The sequence below is a fragment of the Balaenoptera musculus genome, chromosome 4 (assembly GCF_009873245.2).
Source record: "Balaenoptera musculus isolate JJ_BM4_2016_0621 chromosome 4, mBalMus1.pri.v3, whole genome shotgun sequence".
In the NCBI taxonomy this organism is placed as follows: domain Eukaryota; kingdom Metazoa; phylum Chordata; class Mammalia; order Artiodactyla; family Balaenopteridae; genus Balaenoptera; species Balaenoptera musculus.
In genome coordinates this window covers 85,778,448-85,801,400 of record NC_045788.1, presented here as the reverse complement: position 1 = coordinate 85,801,400, position 22,953 = coordinate 85,778,448, and the positions used below count along the sequence as shown (strand labels likewise).

Below are 22,953 nucleotides of genomic sequence, written 5' to 3'. Positions count from 1 at the left end.
TCTTGTCTGCAGCAAGACAGTAGTTAACAGTATTTAGATCATGGGATTGTTGTGAAGATTAAACTCAGGAGGGAAGAAGAAGTGCTTGGCACAAAAGGTGATTACAGCAACCCTGGAGTGGAAGTAGGGCTACTTGCTGTCGTTATTTTCATGGGTGAGAGATTTTTAAGATAGGGTTAATTGGAAGCATAGGGGCAACATACCTAGAAAATTGTAAACTGAAAACTTGGATGAATGGCAAGTCCTATGCTCTTTACACATCATGTTGTTATCTCTTAAAAGACCCAAGCTTCCTGAATCTAGAGGAATTCAGATTATCCATTTCCTAATCACAGAATTCTTGATGCTTAGGTGAAATTTCTGCATCCTTGCACCTCTTAAGGTCCCAAGGATTTGTAGAATTTTCATCCAACATGAGGGAAGGGATGGAGAAGGGAAGAAGTAGAGTGATTTTTTTTACACTCTTTTTTGTGTATGTACTCGAGTTTCCCTATAATGGTTTTCAATAAACCATACTCCCCAAGGAATCAGGGAGCTGGGTCAAGAGGATTTCTCCTTTTGAGGTCTTGGTGGAGCTTTTGTTCTCTGCAGAGTTGGAAAGAAGCAGAAAATCAAGCAGTGTTCCAAATCCTGTTTGGAACTAGAAAGGGCCCAATAAATATGTAAAATAAAAGTACAGTATACAAAGCCCTCCAAATTGACTGACTGAATAAACTAACACTCACAGAAGTTCAGAATTCTGTATCTGTGCCAAAAAAAAAAAAGGCAGAAAAAAAAGAAAAGACCTATCCAAAGCCACCAAATTAACACTCAAGCTTGGAGCTGACCCCAGCCAGCCTTGCAACCAGAGCAACTTCCAAAAGGACAAGACTAAGCCTGGTGGCTAGAGTGCCGTGAAGGGGACAGACGTCTCACAGGGAAGGTCACTCTGCACACACATGTCTGCTCCGTGTTTCTCTGGGGTTTTCATTAGCTCACTCAGAACACTCTCCCGTCTGCCTCCTCAGGGTCTCCAAAGGTGATGTACCTGGATAGGAAGTTCTCCAGTGACTGTTTCTTGTCTTCCTTGCAAACAATGCCCTCCTTCTTCTGCTTTTCCATGTCTTTGATTCGGGACTGGAAGGTATCAATCACATCGAACACAGACTTCATTGCTATAGGCACCTCATAATATTGCTGTTGAAGGAAAAATAAAAAGCATATAATGTATAAAGGTGTTTCTTCCCTATGTCCAGAGGACAGAGAGCTTGAGAGAATTCAGGGTGGCTCCAGGGAAATCAGAGCCTGGAGTGCTCTTTGATTTATAAATTCTCTCCTGCAGTAGTACCTCTGCTGATTTTTTGAGGTTTTGAATCCACAAAACAAAAGCCTTTACCTTCCATGAAGGTCTTAACTTCACTCTTTTTATTGGGAAGGGTCCATGCCTTCCTCATCACACATATTCTAGGCTCACTTCCCTACCTCTGGGACTAAGCTGGTTCCTCTTCACTATACAACTGGAGAGAAGGTCAGAAACACTGTACTAAACACAAGAAAACAAACGGAATAACATATTAGAGTATCTGACCTGAGCAATAACGGTAATTTTCCACCAGAAGGAGGCCTGCTCTGTGGTCATCAGAAATCTACGTAAACTCTTTGTGATTCCCAGAGACTATTTTATTGAGCGAGCATTACTTAAAATTAGGTCATGTTTGCTCAGAAAAAAAGTTGGAATCTAACTTTTTTGGGGATAGTGAAATTCAGTTTCCTGCATCAAAGCTGTCTGGACTTAGAACAGCAACCTGAGGTGGATTTGAGGGCTGGCTGATCAGCATAAGTGCCCTCAATGGGAACTTAGTAAATCATGGAATGTGAAAGCTGGCCAAGACCTTGGGGATCATCTAGTCCAACCTCTCACATTAGAGGTGGCACAACACAAATGCAGAATGAATTATTGAAGGGATCTCTCTCCAGATCCAGAAAAATACTGTAGGTTGAATCAGCTATTCTAATAGCCCAGGCAGCTTTTTTTTAACGGATTTTCATGTAAGCATGGGCTCTGGAGTCAACCTGCGTGGGTATGAAGTCCAACACTAACTGGGTGAACTTGGGCATGTTACTTAACTACTCTGGGTCTCTATTTGTCCTCTGTGAAACAATGATAATACTTGCTATTTATCTTAGAGGTTTGAGACAAAGATTGTAAACATCTGAGGTGAGTGCTTGACATAATGAAAGCACTCAATAAAGTTAGTTATTGTTAATATTATTATGACTACATGGCACAGTTTTTCAGGGTTCAGAATCTCTGTCCTTATCATAGGAAGAAAGTAGGTGTAAAACCCTACTGTCTTGCCCATGTTGGATCAGGAGGTAAACTTCCAGGTCCTTTCAAAGTAGGTCTATGTTAAATCTGGGTTTTCTGAAAACAGAAGCTAAATACTCTTTACTTTTTATCACCAGGGCCTGGCTGGTGATAAACATTATAGCTATTCAACAATTGTCTGGTGAATGCATGACTTTGATGTTACAGAAGAATTTAGTCTGAGTCAAGTAGCTGGGCCATAGGTGGTCATCCAATCGAATATTTTCCATAGACCACATTTCTAGACACAAATTCTACAGGACAATGGGAACTATTTGGACCATTTCAAAACCTTCCCATTTATGAACTAACTTGTGCTTAGTCATATGTCTAATAGACTCATTGACAAAAAATTGAGTTGCTATCTTAAGGAATGTCACTGCATCATCCAAAACAGGAACCCGTACCTTGACTCTCATGTCCACATCGGTAAGCACCATGAAGAAGTCATTGTAGGTCATTCCATACTCCTTCCTCAGCTCGCTGATAAGATGCTGGTCTACCAAGTCCTCATCATCCACAACACGCATAGGTTTCTCATTATCTTAAGGTAAATGAAATGTGAATAAATATGGATGTGACAAAACAGAAATCAGTGGGAAACCAAAGGGTGGAGGCCCTGAGCCTTCACCCCAAGTTAATTAGAACAGTTTTCATTAGTTGCACACATTTGACTAACATTTTGTTTGAACAAGCATTTCCAAAGTGAACAAATAAATATAGAAACAAGTGAATAAACTCATTTTGAAAATCACTCTTCCAAAGATGATCAAACCGCCATCTCTGCCCACACTGGTCATAGTGAATCAGAAGGAGCAACGTGAGAGTGAAGCTGCTGAGTCATCCCTGGAAGAAGATTGCCAACTCACTCTGGGGATGAGTCATCACCCTAACTCACCAGGGAAACAGACCCAGATTCTTTGGTTAAGTTTTATTTCATTTTAAATTTTATTTTAGTTTTAATTATTTGTTTAAGTCTAAAATCAGTGTCTGTTGCTCCCACTTAGAGAATCACTTTGGGACTCAGTGAACTATGTCATTGCAATAGAGAAAAATAAAAAGCCTATGTTCAAATCTGGTCATTTGGCTCCAAAAAAAGTCAAGCTATTCATAATGTAAATTTTGTAAGTGAATACAATTTTAAGTAAAATGTTACTGAATTTATGGAAGTTTTTAATGTTAGGTATTTTTTCAAATATCAAGCCCTGAAAGCAAATTATTATAATTCAGAATGTTTCCTAAAGGTGCTACTGGGTTAATGGGAAGTATGAACATGGCAAATTACTATGTCTGGAAAGCATTTTGGAAAGGATAGGACAGCTTTATTTACTTCTTCTCTCCCATACAGGTCACAGTGTTTCCCTCAACCCTATTAAAATTTTTATCTGCAAAATAATCCCCTGTATTTTGAAAAAATGTGCAAAAGTTAAAGTTAGCAAATATGTGATAACAGATCTATTACAGAAGGGAATCTATCAGTTATTATCAATACTGCTACCCAATGAATAGTACTACAGTAGAAAAAAACACAATTTTGCAGATACAGAGGTTATACAGCTGAGTACCACAGACTATTACTCTTTTATTGATATAAAGGGGACAATTACAATTCAAGTATTACTTTGGTTTATTTGATTAGGATTGTTGAAAGTATATAAACAAAAAGCTTCATTCTCCCAAGCAGATCATAATGAGAGGGGAGAGAATGCTATCATTAATAAAGTATAAATTAATTTAAAAGAATTGTTAGGTTCATGGTGTTGGGTTTTTTTTAGTATAGCTCACTGAATAAAAACAGCAACTTGCAGAATAAAATGCATAGTATGATGTTATTCTTAAAAGGAAATAAAGCAAAAGAAAACATAATACATCCATATGGGAATATGCATAGTAAAAAGTCCAGAAGGACATACAGCTGATAAAAATGGTTGCCTCTGGGGAGTGGGAAGAGGTGAGGTAGAAAATTTCACTGTTTACTCCATGTAAGTCTATATTATTTAAATTTTAACAAGGAGCATATTTTACTTTGTGATTAACAACAACAACAATAATAATAATGATGAAGGAAATCATTAAAAAACTGATTTGTAAATGTCCTCAACAACTAATGTTCTGATTCTAAGACTTTACAAACCAGATTTTATCTTGAACCTAGGAATTGCTATTTTTAATCCATACATACATTCATTTTTGCTTTTGTTCATTGAACAAAATATTTGCTGCCAGTGTCCTAAGCTGATTCTGTGCTGGATGCTGAATTCAGAGATAAGTAACTTGGACAGAGTTCAAGTTCCTAAGTAGAATCAAAATTAGAACATTTACATCTACCTAACAGATAAAGTCACAAAAACCACTGAATGGCTGAGATGAAAGGAAATTGGAGACTGTAGTGGATTTCAAAAATGGTCCCAATTCTCCACCCTTCCTATACTTACACGTTTGCCCAGTAGCTGTAAGCTCCCTGTTTATGGTGGATGGGTTTGAACTGTCCTACCTCTTGATTCTGAGCTCAATCTATATAACTTGCTTCGGTCAGGATAGCCAGTGTTTCACATAATGACACAAATGGAGGTTAGAAATGGGCCCTGCACATTTGGGATTCCTGCTGCTTCTGGCCATTACCATGAGACTACGTCCATACTAGCCTTGTAGAGGATAAGTCAAGCCAAGTTACTCTGGTCTCACCCCAGTCAGGGCTATCCCAGATCAACTGACAGCCAGTTGACCCCTAACATGTGTGCAAGCCCAGCCAAGATCAGCAGAACCACCTAACCAATAGGCAGCTTGACTGCAAACACATGGGCAAGCCTAGGCAAGCCAGCCTAAATCAGCTGAACCTTTCATGCTTGTGACTCAATGAATGTTAATGTCGTATGCCACTGAGGTGTGTGGGTCTTTATTACATAGCCTTATTGTGGCAATAGATAACTGCTACAGACATTATCTGGCCCAACACAGTCACATTACTGAAGATGAAACCAAGGACTGCAGTGGACACTCTGCAGTGCTGGCCAGATCCTACCTTCAGGACTAAAGCTGCTGTGAATGTTAGCAGCTGAATCCCTCTCTGAAAACTGCTCTCCTTAGAAAAGTGCTGCCTTTCCCCAAATCACACCCTTACAAAGAGACAGCCCACATTCAGTGGTTGCTTGCAGTGGGGGAGGGAGAAGATATAACAGCTGCCCCCTTGCCTCAAAGCGAACAACGCTGAAGGGCCAATTGCATTCAAATTCTGTCACTTTGTATCCCTCACCCCTCATAGGCATTATTCCTGAGAATACTCCGCATTAACCTCTTGCATGCAAATCTCAGAGTCTGTTTCCCAGAGAACCAACCTATCACAGACACCATGAAGGGAGCAATCTGCTCAAGTTCACATTGCTAGTTAATAACAGACTGCAGGTTAGGACTCAGGTAACATGACCTCACTCCCATCCAGTCCTCTCTCTACTTTCATAAAATTCATCACACTCAAGGATAGAGATGACCCAAGACCAAGATTTAAACCAAATTTTATTCTACTAAGATATGGAGGAAAAAAAAAAAAGAAACCAACTTCATGGTCTGGATTCTCCCTTCAACTATAATATTTTCTGAAATGATTTGATCAAACTAAAAAAGATAAATAAAACATTTTGCACTCCCAGCCTACAGAAAGGTCTACATCCCTAAGCAGTGTTTGTGCTGAGAGAATCAGCCAAAGAAAAACAATGAAAGGCCTGACGAACACTGGATCCAACTAGGATGGGGACAACTCTAGAGCAAGACAGAGTCTACCTCTGGCTGAATTCTGAGGAGGGTAAGCGTGAGGCCAGTTCCCGTCTCCAGCTGCCTACTCCTGACACAGGTCTCTGTTACGCTCTGCATTCTGTCTAAATCAGGGCTGGGTGAACAAGAGGTTCTCTTCAATCTGGAAAAGCAACATAGATTTGGCAGCTTCTTATTAAATTTATCCAAGTTCTGCCAAAAATCTCTAGTCCTCCTCAAGGGTGGCAGGGCTTAAAGCAAACATTCTTTAGAACACATCCTATAAATTGCCCATATGGTCCTGATCCACCTAAAATGATGCACAGATCCAAGCCCATTTGGTAGGATTTGGTCATTCCACACAACCTGCCCCTGGACCTAAGATTTTTGAGGAGGGACAGGAGAGAGGACGAACTCTGCTGTGTGCTGATGAGGACTGGCCCTAGAAGACAAACACCTGCCTAGTTTCCCACCCTTTAAGAACTCCAACTCCAAAAGTCAGTGGTCTTCATGTAGTAGTAAGTTTCTTCATGTATTTGTTCTTCCATGTCTGACTATAGACATCAATGACACTGCAGAAAAATTCAGCTCCAATTACAACTTATTAAACACCAACTGTGTGCCAGGCATTGTGTCTGAAGCCTCCCTCTGTGACATCCATGGTTTCTCCTCTTCCTCCTTCTCATCCCTAAGGAAGGCCCTTAGGCCCTGAAGGCCATTCCTCCAGTGTCCTGGGACCACTTCAGCTCTCCCATTGCTTCAGAAGTTCCCAATTTCCTCTTGCAGTTTTTCAAAGTATGAGTCACTGTCTGCCTTCATCATGAACCTGGAGTGCATGTGAAAATTACAATCCTTGAATCCAGATCTATCTGGTTCATGCTCCCCGGGGGGCACTATTCCTCTGCCTTAATCAATTGTCTCAATTGTCTAGAAAGACCAATTTGCCAGTTTGTCTTGTCTATGAAGAATGTGTCCTGCCAGGTGCTTTTCTGTCCTACAGACTGACTACTAAACCTTAAAAGTTATTTAAAATTTACTTGAAAAATATATTTAGAAATCTTTAGTGACTTCACATGGTTTACCAAATAAAGTTTGAATTCTTTGTCCTGGTATTTGAAATCCTCTAAAATCGGGTGTCAATCTAAATTTCTAGCCCTCTCTTCCCTTCTATCCTACACCCAACCTTCTGCTCTAGACCAAACCTAGCTGCAAATCAGAATCACTTGAGCAACATTTTAAAAACAGATTCCTGGACCCCATCCCCAAACTGGGTCAGCATCTTGGAGTGGGGAGAGGACCAGGGAGTCTGAATTTTCATTCTGTTTTATAAAGAATGCCTATAAACTGAGATTAAAAAGGCCAACAACACAATAGAAAAATAAGCAAAGGACACTAAAAACAAAGCATAAATGTTCCTGAAACATATGAAAATATCTTCGATCATACTCATAAAAAGAGAAATGCAACCTAACACTATATCACACTAAGATACCATTTTTCACACACCGCATTCCCTAAAAACATTCACAAGTTTGATCGCACAGTCTATTGAAGAGGTTTGGGGAGATAGACATTCTTACACATTTCTGGTGGGACTGCAATATGATACAACTTGTATGGAAAAAATTTGGTGATATCTACCAAAACTAGATACACTTTCTGTTTGGCCCAACAATCTTACTTCTCAGAATCTATTGTAAAGATATACCCACATACATAGAGTGACATGGGTACAGGTTAATTCTGAAATTGTTTATAAAAACAATATACTGAAAGCAACCCGAATGTCCATCAAGGGGAATGGTTAAAGAAACTGTGGTAGAATCTCACAATGGCTTAATAATAAAGAATGAGGAAGATCTCTATATACTCATAAGAAAAGATCTCCAGGAAATATATTTAAATGAAAGAAGCAAAACGCAAAGCAGTCCATATAGTATACTATAGTTTGTATAAAAAAGAAGGGGAAAACAGAAAGAAACTACTGTGTAGCACAGGGAACTATATTCAATATCTTGTAATAACATATAATGGAAAAGAATCTGAAAAAGAATATATATATACATATATATATTCACTTTGTTGTATACCTGGAACTAACACAACTTTGTAAATCAACTATACTTCAATTTAAAAAAAAAAGGGTCTTTCCTAGCCAAGGTAATAAAACAGTTTCCTGTTAGAAAAAAAAAAAGAGAGAGAGAGAGAAGAGGAATATAGGTGTTTATATTTATTTGTGTTTGCACAAACAAGCATTAAATGGATAAACAAGGAATCATAAATATTCCTATTGGGGCAGAGAGTAATAAGGTAAAGGGTCAGGAACAGGTGTAAGACTTGTCTGTGTATGCCTTTTTATGTAGCTTTGACTTTGGAATCCAAAAAATGTATCACTTGTTTAAAAAAAAAGAATAAAAACAAAAAGTACCTATGATAGAGTCATCATCTACCAAAAAAATCTACTCAGTTTCAAGGCCCCTCCTTTAAATCCACCTCCTTTTCAAAATTCTGTGATACATACAGTACTGTGATGACTGCAATTGGAAGAGCTTATTCCTCCACCACATTCTTCAAGCACTTGTTTTATACACTTGACTTATCAGGTGTTTTTCACCCCTTGCTTGCAGGGGTTGATCTTGACACTGATACACTTGATGTTGAATGGGATGACTGGACAAGTTAGGGGGCAGCCTCTCCAGCCTCTAGGGCACGGAGTGATTGATAATCAAAGACTGAAAAAACAGAGAGGGAGACCACAGGCAGTGTCTGGAAATCTGATCACTCAACCAGCCTTGTCTCCCGGCACAGGGTGGCAGGGTCTAGAGAAGGCAGCTGCTGGGCATAGTCACCACTGAAGAAAGGAGGAATTGGGGCAAAGGGTCAATTTTTCAGGTGCTCCTGTGGGAAAGCAGCATTTCTGCATTGTTATGGATCCTGATGGTTGTGAGGCTGTCCATAAAGAGCAATTCTCTTCAACAGGATCAAAGATAGAGTATTTTAGGCTGAAATGTATTCTATCAGTCTCACTTAGGAAAGTTGTGTTAGAGATTCACCTAGGAATTCTCGACTCACATGAATAAGGAATCAACACTGTCTCTCCTTGTTGCCACATTACACTTCCATCAACTCTTCCACCTCCCTTTTTTTCTTCTTTCAAAAGAAACTATCAAAAAGCTGCCTTTGCCCCATAAAAATGCCCTGTGTTCTAACTCTTAAAATTTGGTGATCAATACCAGTGTCAAAATATTTTTCATCTCTACATTTTGCTAAGCACACAAATATATATATATACATGCCTGCTGTGTTTTCCTCCCACTTCTCTTTTCATTCTGCAATAAAATGCCTTTAGCCAGCAACTCCTTCCCACCTGACAAACTTTGTCTATAATTCATTCTCTTAACATAGACACCAATATTCCTATTTTAGATTGATATTTTAAATATCTCTAACAATTAAGAATGCCTTTATGTGTTAGTTCATTCTATTTTTCGTCTTCTGTTTGGGTTTTTTTTTTTTTAGTTTTTATTTTCTTTTTGTATTAGGTCATTCTAAACCCTCACGTATAATATACTCTGGGCTGGCAAAACCAGTTGGGCTTATTCTGCATTGGAATTTGCTCGAGAACGAATAATGACTGAAACCTTAAAGTAAGTTTCCTGGTGTTTGTAGGTCCATCATCTATAACTCAAATACATTTAGCAAGACAGGCCAGCTGATGAGTACAGCCCACACTGTAGTTGGATGTGGGCCTCTGCTTTTAAGGACCAGTAAAAGACTGGAAGAGTAGAGACTGCTTGATTTATTTTGAGGAAAGTAAGGCCATCTGATAGATTTCCAGCTGAAAATCGGTCAAGGCTGGAGATTGGTTCACTGAGACCATGGCGCATGCCAACTCCTGTTTTCCCAGGGCTGACTCCCAGTCTTGGCTGAAAGTACCACAGCCTTTCCCATAAGGGTAACCTGGGACATGACATAAGGAGAGAAAGGCCTTCCAGGAATTAGATGAGGAACAAAATAAAAGGCCCCCAAATCATGTCCAAGCTGCCATTCAGTAAGTGGCAAACACCCAAATCATAATACCTGGTTTCCAATAAGGCAGAAAAGAAAATCTCAGTCCTCTACAGTTCATATTCAACCCAGATGTCTAAAAGACAGCAGGATTAATGTTAAAATTTTGCCAAGGCAGCACCAGATGCTTGTAACAGTTAGGACCATGTAGAGGTTGAGGGGGAAGATATAATGATTTTTCCAAACTTCTCTGAAATAAGGAATGACAATTCTTTGTGTGAGTTGGTGGGTAACATATTTGACACAGGGAACACCTGGTGGAGGAAGGCTTTCATCACCAGCCAGCATGTTTCTGTACTGGATTGAATACCTACTTCCTCTCTAGACATCTGGATTATAACCAAGCTCACTGACTCATGCTACTATTTGAAAATCCAGGAAGCCAATGGTTGACTCCCAGTTAACCACTGAATATGTGGCTTTGTAGTATTAGTCTCTTGGGCTTCAGTTTTTTTTTTTTTAATACACCATTTAAAAAATCTTTTCTTTTAATATATATTTATTTATTTTGGCTGTGCCGGGCCTTAGTTGCGGCACGCGGGATCTTTGTTGTGGCATGTGGGAGCATTAGTTGCGGCATACAGAATCTTTAGTTGCGCATGCATGCGAGATCTAGTTCCCTGACCAGGGATCGAACCCAGGCCCCCTGCATTGGGAGCGAGGAGTCTTAGCCACAGGACCATTAGGGAAGTCCCTCTTGGGCTTCAGTTTTGTCACCAAGAGTAGTAATGCAGCCTGACCCTGAGAAGCACTTGTGAGGGTTCCCTGTCAACCCTGTGTAATTAGCAGAAAGCAATTACAAGTATTTTTCAATTATACGTGCTCTAGTCCCTGTGACAGCTCATTGATCTCCAGATGCCTGCCAGATCAAACGGTGGTGATGACCACAGTAGTAGTACTTATTATGTGACAGGTAATTACATATAATTTCTTATTAAATCCTCACCATCACCTGTGAAATGTATATAACTATGTTCTAAGCTGAGACTTAGGAAGTAACTTGCCCAAAGTCACACAACAAATACATTGTGACCGTGGATTTGAACCTCTTTATTTAACTCTAGAACTTCTTTTGTGTCTTTTGTTTGTATGATTATTGCTATTGTTGGTAAGGACACACTCTCTCTCTCTCTCTCTCTCTCACTCTTTTTGTTCTCCCTCCCAGACATACATACAGCACAGAGATAAATGTCCACAAACCTATCACTGACCCACAATGATTTATGAGAGGACATTGGAAAGGATGCTATTTATTTTCCTTTAGAACTATCTCAGGGAAAAGTGAGCTAATAAAAATAGAGAATGCATAACTGAAACTTCAAACCCAAATAAATTTGGGAGACCTGCTGGCCAACACTGTACCTATACTAAAGAATACTGTATTGTGCACTTAAAAATTAGTTAAGAGGATAGATCTCATGCTGAGTGTTTTTACCACAATAAAAAATATGATTTAGAAATCTAGACTATATTAAAATCAAGTTGACATTATCATGACATAATTACGACTGATATGTGTTCAATGATACCAAGATCACATGACAGAAAAATATGTGAGGTAACATGTTACATGTAATGAAGTTAAATGTTAACTAATGGAGGGACTTCCCTGGTGGTCCAGTGGTTAAGACTCCGCACTTCCACTGCAGGGGGCGTGGGTTTGATCCCCGGTCAGGGAACTAAGATCCCACATGCCGCGGTGCGGCCAGAAAAAAAAAAAGTTAACTAATGGAAAAAGTATGTTTTATATGCTTTCAGATGAAATATATTTTATGAAAAATATGCAGGATACGCAAATGGTACAAGAAGAAGGATTTTCATTATAGTTGAAACAACAATAAACAAAAGTAGAGAAATCATGTAAGAAAAAACGTTTTTTTAAAAAAATAAAGCTCTAGAGATGTAACAGTTATAAAAGAAACTGGGTGGGTTAGAGTTGGGGCTTCTGACCATGAGGCATAACTACTCACAGTAAGTCTTGCCATGTTCCCATGAGAACGCAGTGAGTTAGACCTCAGCTGCCCAACGCTGAGCTGTACGCCTCACACGCATCATTAATATGAAAAATTGTGAAGACTCCACATTCAGCCAACTCCCTCTGCTTTCCAAAAGGACGTGGGCGCCATTCAGTCTGTATTTCCAGTGATTTTTCATTTAGCTTCACAGCTTCTCTCAGCCCCGGCTCATTCCCCCCAAGCCTGGCCAGAGTCAAGGACCCCCAAGGGTCTGCAGGAGCCCCATCTGTGAGGGAGTCGCCTGCAGCATAAAGACTGCAGGAATATCAGATGGCGCTGCTCACAGGCAAGAAGACTCAGGATCCAGAAGAAAGTGTCAGGATTCCTCTCTGGCTGCCCCCGACACACTGTATTACTTCTCCCATTTTCCTCCATCTTACTGACTTTCAAACCATAGAGTGCTTGCATAGTTTTCATTTTAAAGTGCCCCAAACTTAAACCAGAACCATTCAGGATGGCTACATATCAGTAATTAGGCAGACTGACCTTTGTTACCACAAGAAAAGGGCCCTCTTGAAACCTGAATTTTCCTTTTGTTTCCCCACCGACCTCTCCCATAAGGTGTGCCCCACCTTAGCTGAGAGAAAAGCAAGAATATAATAAAGTGTTTCAGAGAACCTAGCTGGAAGTGGTCGATTTTCATGGTGCTGTTGTTGACAGGGCCAAAGATGGTGATCACGGACACTTTCCTGGTGGCCATCTTGCAGAAACTTTCCAGATACTCATCTCGCTGCTGCACATACATATTGTTCTCGGCCTTGGGAGCGGTGATCAGCTGGAGGAGGGTGAAAGCAAGAAAATATTAACTCACGGTGATAGTTTCACACAGAGGCAAAAGCCAAAGGGATGATTTGGAATAGAGGGTTGGTAGTGACTGACACCTAAACTAAGAAACTAGATTGTTTTGTTGAATAGATAGTATAATTGAGGCCAAAAGAGACCATTTGGAAAGGCCTTTTTTTAATGACTCCAGACAGCTTAGAGTTTTCTATTCATTTCCACTATTGTTTGCCTTCATTATCAGTCTCCATGTGTCTTGGTTTTCTCATTTGTGAACTCTGCACAGGAATGCTTCTTTCGCAAGGCTGATGTAAGCATTACATGATACTTGGCATGCAACAATTGTTCAATAAATGCTATCTCTCTTGTTTTATTTTTTACTTATTTATTTTTTAAATGACTGTATTCTCTCTCTCTCGCTTTTTTTTGCTGCACCACGCACGGCATGTGGGATCTTAGTTCGCCAACCAGGGATTAAACCTGTGCCCACTGCAGTGGAAGCACAGAGTCCTAACCACTGGACCACCAGGGAATTCCCATTTCTTCCTTTATTTTGATCTTCATTATCTTAATTGGCCGCTCAGACATTCATGAATTCAGTGGTTACCACTATTATTTCATGTCTCACGGGGCTGAGTTTCATAGACAGGCCTTGGGCACTATGGAACATTCGACGGCTTAGAATTTTTATCAGGCAACCTTGCAGAGAATTTTTAGGACAGCCTTTTGGCCCAGTATTGTCACAGAATATAGTCATTGTCACACTGGGCCTGCATAGAGCTCGCGGTGGATGTCTGATGTTGGAGTCTCCGAACAGGATGGGTTTTACTCTTTCAGTTCAGCCTTCTCTCCAATTCAAAACTGGTATTTTTCACCTAGCCCCTGTGTCTCTCACACTCACTTTGAACCTCTGACTTTTTCTGGGGGAAGAGAAGATAGAGCAATAGAAAGAGATGCTTTAGTCACCAGCTATCTGGGAAAACATATATTTCATTATTTTGGATAAAATGAGGATACTCTTATTTTTTAGGGCTCCTCTTGAACCCTCTCCCTAAGAATGCCTCAGTGTTGTAATCGAGCCCGAAATAAAAGCCTTTTGACTCTGGTGATGATTTTTGCTGCCTTTTCCCGAGCTTTCTCCAATTTTACCAGGTTCTTCCTGAGCAAAAACCAGAACTGTGTACCACAGTCCATGAGTGTGTGGGCATGTGCTGTTCACCCTGGAAGTGGAAGGACGTGAAGTTTTATGCCGATGATGACCAGGTCTTTGTTGACCTCTCTAACCCCAGCAGCTCACTAGGCTGATGTCTGCAGTAAACACTGTCTACTCACCCATTAGCTCAGAGGCCAGGACTGAACTGGCAGCGAAAGCGTGGAGTCCTAACCACTGGACCACCATCTATACGGTTTCTTTCTTTCTTTTTTTTTTTTTTTTTGTCTGTGTTGGGTCTTTATTGCGGTGCGTGGGCTTCTCATTGCGGTGGCTTCTCCTGTTGTGGAGCACGGGCTCTAGGAGCACGGCCTCAGCAGTTGTGGCACACAAGCTCAGCAGCCATGGCTCACGGGCTCCAGAGCGCAGGCTCAGTAGTTGTGGCGCACGGGCTTAGTTGCTCCGCGGCACGTGGGATCCTCCCGGACCAGGGCTTGAACCCGTGTCCCCTGCATTGGCAGGTGGATTCTTAAACACCGTGCCACCAGGGAAGTCCCTATACAGTTTCTTTCATTTGACCAATTCAAATTTGTCAACCACTTTTCTACTTACCCATCTAACCTTATAAAATATTTCTTAAGTCTGTGGCTATTAGCTCGGCATATTGCAGAGGGAAAGTCACCATGTTGTTAACCTCTTTATCGAATACTTTATCAAAATGGTAATAAATCTGGTCCCAGCTCATCCTGCTGTTTATTTTGCTCCGTCAGAGACGTGTTTATTGCTGCCTGCAGGCTTTCCCTTCTAAGAATTCTCTGTGCTTGAGAAAATACTATCCCTCATGGAAATCAAAATGAGTTCAATAGCTTTTGAGTGGAACATTAACAAAGTTTTTCCGGAATGAAGTTTTGTTTTGTTTCGTTTTTCTCAGATTGTTATTTACCTTAAATAGACATGATTTCATTATTTTTGATTTTGTGTTTATATACCTCTTCAGATGGACAGGGCGAGTAGGAAATGCTTGTTTTAGAAAAATAATTTCCCAAGAGGAAAATAATAAAATTTCCCCTTATTTATTCATTGATTCCTACTTAGCCTTAAAAAAGATTTAAGGTGGCTATAAAAAGATATAGTGATGGTATTTTCACTTTGTTAGTTTTTTAATTAGCTACATGACATTTGAAAATAATTCTTTAGGTTTTCATGGTAGCCCATATCCAGGAGTTTTGTTTTTCGTTGGTGTGTTTTAGGTTTTTCTTTCTGGCTTTTTTTTTGTTCACAGATACACTATTTTAAAATAAATAAAATGAATGTTTAAGTGAGAACACAAAAGAGTAAAAAAACGAAGGTAAGATTTACTGGTAATGATTCTGCACTCCCTGTTCTAAAAGAAGGATAGGCCCATATTTAGAATATATGCCAGATGACTGATAATTACCTGCCTCTGTAACTTCAAATCCATACATAGACTCCATTCCATTCATGGACCCTTACAGTACATGGACAGACCATGATATGACAGGATTTTAAGAGTCCTCAAAGCCCCCTTTGGTCTTTTTCTCCCCCTTGTGCATAATTGAGAATTCAGAGAATATGTAATCAAATAGAACCTCATTCTCCCCTGCCTGGCAGCTTCTCCCATGTATCTCTGAATACAGTAGCCTTAGGCCCTGGATACCCAGTGGGAACTGTACTTAAATAAATAAAGGGCTCTGATGTTTACTTTCACCTCAGGTCCTTTGCCCAAGGAAGCCTTAACCCACCCGTGAGGTGACATTCATTTAGCATGACTCATTTCCTAGCTTCCAGCCCTCCACAACCTGGCCCCGGGCTTTCTCTAGCTAACTTTCCTCCTATTCCTCCCTTACGTGACCTCTTCACGCTGCAGCCAGACCGGCCTAAATTGTGAAATGAGAGGAATCTGTGCAGAGTGGCACAGAGGAAGGGTGATTGCAGTCAAAATTGGAAGGCCTGAATTTTAGCCCTAGTTCAACCCCTGGCTACTCTGTAACCTCAACAAGGCCACTTAACATTCTGAACCTTAGTTTTCTCACCTTTACTATGGAACAACTTCCCTACGAACTCATAAAGCAGTGAGAATCGAGCATATATATTAGTATATATATTATATTAGTATATATATTATATATAATATATACACAGGCTGCGTGCACCAGAGCATCATAGATGTATGTTGCCTCTGAATAATTCACTCACATTCCTTCCTCTGCCTTCACCCATGTCACCCTTCTCACCCAGAAAGTCCTCCCCACCCTTCCACCTTATCAGAATCTGAGTCATTCTTCAAATGCAGCATCTTCCCTAAAGTGTCTTCTAGCCCACAATGCTTTCTCCTTTTAATTACTGTTCTTATTGTCTGCACGGCTCATCTGAAATTTATGTCTTTCCTTTTACCACTTTGTTTTATGTTTATGTCATATCTCCCCAACCAGAGGATCCGTTCTTCAAGGCACTTGAAGCCACAGCCCCACCACTGCCGTGCAGACAGTAGAAGCACAATTCTGGCCCACGTTCCTCAGGCTACACAGATCATTCCAGCCAGAGGAGTGGTTCCCTGGTTATGAAAGTCTAGATGCAGCCCATGAACCGTTGGTAAAGACACTCTCCCTTACGTTCAATCTGCTCCTCGAGTTTGCAGCACAGAAAGTAAAAGAGGCTGATCATCTAAACGTATTTCAGCGACTCTTTCCCTGTGTGTTGACATCTACGTCCCATTCATTTTCTAGTGTGGCAGTACTTCGAACAGTGTTTAAAATGGTATCCAGTCCCCGCTTCCTAAAGAGAGCATTCTAGCACTTCTCAGTAAACATTATTGTCTAGCACTTGGCCTCTTTCCAGTTCAGTGGTGATAAATCAGGGCATGTAAAGTGAATTTAGAATTGTGTTGTTCTTTTTTATGTTTCTGTTCCCACTGGTGTGTTGGCACAAGCAGCCTCAGAGTATAATGAAGCCAGGTTACATAAGTAAAGGGCACAAACAGGAATGTGAAGATGTCAGGGGGAAGATATTTTAAGTTTCAACTTATTCCAAATACTGTGCTAAGCTCAAAATACTAGGACAGGATTCTGACAAATAGCATCCCAGCTGGTAGACTGCCTTAGTAAACCGGAGCTTTATATCCTTTTCTAAAATTAAACCAAGTAAGTAGATTGTTGTCCCAATATCCAAATTTCTGAGGTAAGGTTAAAAGTATTAACGTACTTGAATTACGGGAGATTCAGTCTCCAAAGAATGCTTAAACTTGAACTTGAATCTATGTACTGTGGCGTGATGAGCCCTCTTGCTCATTGACCAGTAGGTAGATCTCAGGGCACAACATGATGGCTTTTCAGCTACACTCCAGAGTCCAGTGTTTTAGTGATAAACAACACATCTATATTCTCACTGTTGTCATCCCCAAACCAACACCAACCAGTCTGAGGGGTTAGATTAACTGGAATTCAATCTATTGTTCTCCACTGACTGTGTGGAAAGCCGGTGAGTTGAGGTGCAAAGAACTAGCTGGGTATTAAAGACAGAAACTCTACATTGGTGCTCAACACAAAATGTTGACAATTGGTGTACCTCACCCTTTACATGAGTAATTCAAGGTTGAAAATGAATTTTAAAACATCCGTATTACTAACGAACAGGTTCATTTCTCAGTTTCCCCTTCTCTTTATGGCATATGCCCATGATAAGCTCACACCCATGGGAAGGCAGAACGGGGAAGTGGTTTGACCCTCAGTTTTAAAAATCAAACAGACCCCAGTTCTAATTCTGCCTTTGTCACGTATTAGCTATCCACCTTGGGAAACTTCTCAACTTGTCTAAGTTTCTGTTGCCTCCTCTGTAAATGGAGTTGATTAGTCCTTCCTCATGGGACTGTTGTGAAAATTAATCCACAGTCTCAGCAAAGCACCTTGCAGGATGTGCCCCTTTCAGTTGACAGGCTGAGAGGCAGAGGGTTTGGAAGCTTGACCTCTGGCCTAAGAATAGGACACCTGGCTCTACCTGCAGCTCCTTTGGAAGACCATTAGGATGCTGTTCACCTGACCATAACCTATACCATCTCTGCCAGTGTTTCTCTAAGTAGTTAAGTAGCAGTTATGTGATGTTTTCACATCTAAAGAATGCTATAAATAAATGCAAGGCAGTAGGTTAACTGTAGTTGGGCACCAAGTTACTGAGAATCTGGAAAGGTGAGCTAAAAGGCCAGCATAATTTCTTGGAATGCAAACCTCATTTCAGTTTGAGCACACGGGTTAGGCTGAGGCCAGTTGGAGGGCTATGTTGTCAGCTGTACTTTAACAGCTTGGAGGCTGCTGAGCCTTAATGAATATTAATTGAATCACTGAAACTTCCTGAATAACGTCAGCCATGCTTGACGGGAAAAATGAATGGAAAAAAGATAAATGGCACCAGCACAACCTTTCACCCAGAGACCCTGGTCTCCTCTCTGTCTGGTGAAAAAGACACTTTTCTCTCCATCTTTTGACTTTATGTTGTGTTTATTTCATCAAGTCTTGTCTAATCCATTCTTATTTTAGACATCCTTACTCTTCAGGGAACACAGTTCCGATATGATCATCAGCTGAGCACACGTGGGACTGAAATGCCTCCTGTTGGTATTTTCTTTCTAATAACAATCCCGGTTCTCTGTCCAACCCCAAAGAGCAACCCTGCCATGAGCAATCCCAGCTGGTTTCTGTTTTGCCTCACATGACATCAGCAGAACCTGTCGTTTGAGTTTCATTTGCTAGATATTTATGATCAGGGATACTGTTAAAAGCAGAAAAGACCCATCTGGGCTTTCAAATCCCTGACTAAGGGAGTGGAGAGAAAGAGAGAGAAATGAAAGGCATGACTAATATCAGGGATATAGTATGAAAACCCCTTTCTTCTGACTCACAAGCTAGGGGCAGTGGAAGTATTTGCCAGATGGGTGCACAATTACAATCCTGACATTTTACCCATGATTATTTCCCCCCTGGTTAAAACCTGACCATGAGGAACACTATGTCTGCCCTGCTGGCCAAATGGCCAGGGTTGGGTGACATGCTTTAGTAGTCTGGACAAAGTCCCAGGTACTCAGGAAGAGAGCAATAGAGCACACTACTAATGCTTTCCCATACCCCAAAGAGAACACTTTGCCCCCGGAGTTTCTGTACTAGGTAGAATTCTACTCTGAAATCAGTGATTCTTCTGGTTCTGACTGGAAACCTGTGTACTCTGGGAATAACCAAGCAGCTGTTAAACTACTCTAACAGTCAGCCTATCCTCTGCTAACCTAAGTTTATATAGTTACTTTAAGGCTCTGGTGAAAAACGAGGTAACAACATACAAAAAATATATAAAAAGACACACACATCACACACACACACATCACACACACACACATCACACACACACACATCACATACACACACATGAACCTGTAGAATCAACCAAAACTTAGGCTTTGTTCTAATGCATAGATACACACACTATGGATGAAATAGCTAAGAGAATCTGGGGATATGCCCCACCCATGATAAATATCACAAGGGACTCTGCTCTGAATAACATTTCAAATGCACATTTAACTTTTTGAAACCACTAAAGATACATGGACACCAGAGTCACTTTGCTCAGACCATTAATCCAAATTTAGTTGGAAAAACTAAAAGACCCTCTAAAAGATGCCATCTCTTTCGGTGGCAGGAATGCAGGGCATGGAGTCACCTTGTGTCTTCAGCAGGATAGATGCTGTCCTCAATGGCATGGGACAGCTCCCTTCCACCCAGCTAGCTGAGAGAATTATTCCTGACTCAGGTTACCCAACATCAACTTGCTGATCTTTTTCTCTGAATTAACTGCATTATGCCCTTTTCCTCCTAGACAGCCTGGAGTAAAATGTAGCATTAAGAAGCTAGGGGCAAAATCTTGGAAGGGCACTAAAATAGGGGCAAGGAGACATTGAGAGAAGAGGAGCCGTTCTCTACACTGATGAGAATTGTCTGTACGTTTAAGATGGTGCTTATTCCTGTCCAAAGCCCTCTTGGGTCTCACTAGGTTCTGGTATCATTCTTTGGACGGTGGCAAAGCAGTGGGGGAGGCAGCCTTTAGGGGAGAAGATTTTAGCCAGCTGGTTTTAAAAGTATATTCGTGAGGGCAGACCAACAAGGACCCTTCCCCACTCCTGTCATACCCACTCCCCACCCAGGCTGCCCTACTTTCCCCTTTGAGTCTTCCAATTGCTGATATATACCTAATTAGGGGGGAAAGGAGGACACCTGCCATTTACCCATACACATGCTTCTAGTTTTTAAGCTCATGCAGAGAGAAACGCTTTTCCTAAATTGTGACCACAGCCAGTGCATTCCACGTTAGGTAGTCTTTTATTCTTCGCACTTGGCAAAAGGGAGCGGTACCCTCCTGTGTATCTTTCCACTGTCCTGTGGAAGAGAGCAGTAAAGTGGGGATGGGTCTGATGGGTTTGGAAGAAGCTGAGTACAGGTGCTTCCCTGGGCTCATGGCTAAGATCCCCCAGTCACTGATTCTGTACTTAGGGCTGTGGGTCTGTGTGGATAGAGGTTCATAGAATATATTAACCAAAAGGAACCACTGGCCTGGCTGGCTTTCCTTGACAAACCTCATGATCTTCCTGACATAGCACCTGTTCAGCCACAGGCTGCCATCCAACAATGTGATTTTAGAAAACTAACACACCAAGCCCTAACATTGCCTCGGCCCCCAGAACAATGCCAAGGAGAAGATTACTTACAAGGAGCCTTCGTTTGCCTTCCAAGGGCCCCAGCAGGTCGGTCACCGACTTCCTGGGACTCTGAGTGAAGTGTTTTGTGGGTTTCAGGTGCCCGTCCTGCTCCGTTCTCCCCGCCTTCTTCTTCTTGTTCTTCTCTTTCTCCTGCCTGCTCTTTTTCTCAGCCTTGTCCTTCTTCACTTGCTTTTCACTCTTGAGTAACTTGTCTGCTTTCTCACTCTTCACCCTCTTTTTCTTCTCCTTCTCGGGTTTCTCAAGCTTTTCGTGCTTTTTAGACTCCTTCGCTTTTTTGGGGGCAACATTCCCCACCTGCAGCTCCTCCTCCAGCTGAGAGGCGGTCGGCCGGCTGAGGTCATACTTACCCTCGTACTCATTGCTAAGGATTTTGTCCCGGGCTTTCTTTTGGGGAGGTTTCCCCTTCGCTGGCTTGTGAGGACCCGGCCCCACATTTGGGTCCCGGGGGCCGTGCTCCCACCTGTCCGTGCGGTTGTCCTGGAAACGGCCGGCGCCAGCCCTGGTGCGGGGCTCGGAGACGGTGGTGGGAGGGGCAGCCGTGAAGCGCTCGAAGCTGGTGGCCTTGCTGGGCCTCCGGGCGGTCTGCGGCCTCTCCCTGGGCTGCTCCTTCCTGGGTGGAGGGTAGAGGTTCTTGGAGGCCACGGACCCCCTGGCAGTGGCCGCCTCGGCTGTTGCGGAGGCCCTGTGAGGCTCCGAGGAAGGGTGCACCCGGGGGGTCCAGGGCCTCTGGGTGATCGGAAAGCCCATGGGGGTCGTAGGTCTTGCAGTTACCGTCACCACCCGAGAGGTGGCCCGAGTCACTGCTGTGGCTGCAGCAGGAGGCAGGGTGGTGGCCCGTGGGGTTGTGGGCGGTGGAGGAGGGGCCCCCGCAGCCGTGGCCGGTTTTCTCATCACCTTCAGCCGACTCTCTTTGGTTGGCAGCACTTGTGCTCTCCTCTGCTCCCCTTTCCTCTTCTCACTGCTCAGGCCTGGCCTTCCTGCCTCTCCACCATCGTTCCCCTCCTCCACCACCTGGCCCTCTACCCCGGAGGCCTTACATTTTTGCACAAAACCCTTCTGCCTGATCTTCTCTATCCTGCGGATGGGGCCCTGGTCGATGATCTCATACATGGCCTCCAGCCTGACCGGATAAGGGTAGCGCTCCTCCACCTGCAGCGTCTTCTTCAACAGCACCATGCCAAACTTGCCCTTCTCCAGCTTCAAGAAGCTCATGAGCTTTGGGATGAGGCTGGGGTCCAGGGGCTGCTCCAGGACCCGGCCCTCAGAGGTGATCCTCCGCACCTTGCCTCCTTCCTCGCCTGCCTGGTGGAAAAGCACGATCTGCTGGATGTGCCTTTCCGCCAGCTCACAATACACGTCGTCCTTCAGCAAGCTCATCATGAGCCGGTAGTAGCCTTCCGAGGCGTGGGGGGCCGAGATGACCCACACCCTATTCTTCCCTGCAAAGCTGGCAAGGATGTTGGGAGAGCTGGAGCCAGACGGGAAGCGCAACATTCTTGACCGAGCTGAAGACCCCTCGTCTCGGACCATCTCACGGGGAGAGCTCCGGGCTGCTGGTCTCCGCTCAGTTCTCACTGGGGCGCCGTGGATACCCAGGGAGGCTGACGGTGCCGTGGCATGAGCTACTCTCAACACCGGTACGCTCCTCCTTCTTTGGAGAGGCTGGCGGTTTGCTTCTTCCGGAGTGGTTCTTTCAATTCCCTGAGACCTCCCCGTGTGCCTCAGTAACCGAGCTGGCCTTCTGTTGACGGGGGAAACCGGAGGCGCTTTCTGCCCTCCGTGGCTCCCTCTATTCATGGCATGCGCATGGGGTTCTGATCCGCACACCAGCCACAGTGCCAGTAGCATGGTAAAACTGGGTCCCATTCTCCATGTCATTGTGCAATCCACTTTGGGGAGGCAGCAGGGTCAAAAGACGGAAAGTGGAGGGCAGAGTAAAAAAAGAAAGAAAGAAAATCATTTAATTGCAAACAGAGCTGGGCATTATCTCTTTCTCTATCTTGGCCAAGGGGAGGGGAAGGGGTGGTTAGAGAAGAAGAAGAAGGAGGGAGTTCAGGGAACGGAAAGT

General features: G+C 42.6%; 1 protein-coding gene across 1 annotated transcript in view; it reads right to left on the bottom strand.

The window, feature by feature from the left end:
• The window catches only part of CCDC80 (coiled-coil domain containing 80), a 32,882-nt gene that overhangs the window by 8,855 nt on the left and 1,074 nt on the right, over window positions 1–22,953 (bottom strand). Inside the window, exons 2-5 of the mRNA XM_036850187.1 lie at window positions 20,874–22,774; window positions 12,796–12,952; window positions 2,755–2,891; window positions 1,028–1,176 (exon numbers count right to left, since the gene is read on the bottom strand). Of these exons, the coding sequence (XP_036706082.1) occupies window positions 1,028–1,176; window positions 2,755–2,891; window positions 12,796–12,952; window positions 20,874–22,763 (2,333 nt within the window). The 5' untranslated portion in view covers window positions 22,764–22,774. The remainder of the gene's footprint in view (window positions 1–1,027; window positions 1,177–2,754; window positions 2,892–12,795; window positions 12,953–20,873; window positions 22,775–22,953) is intronic.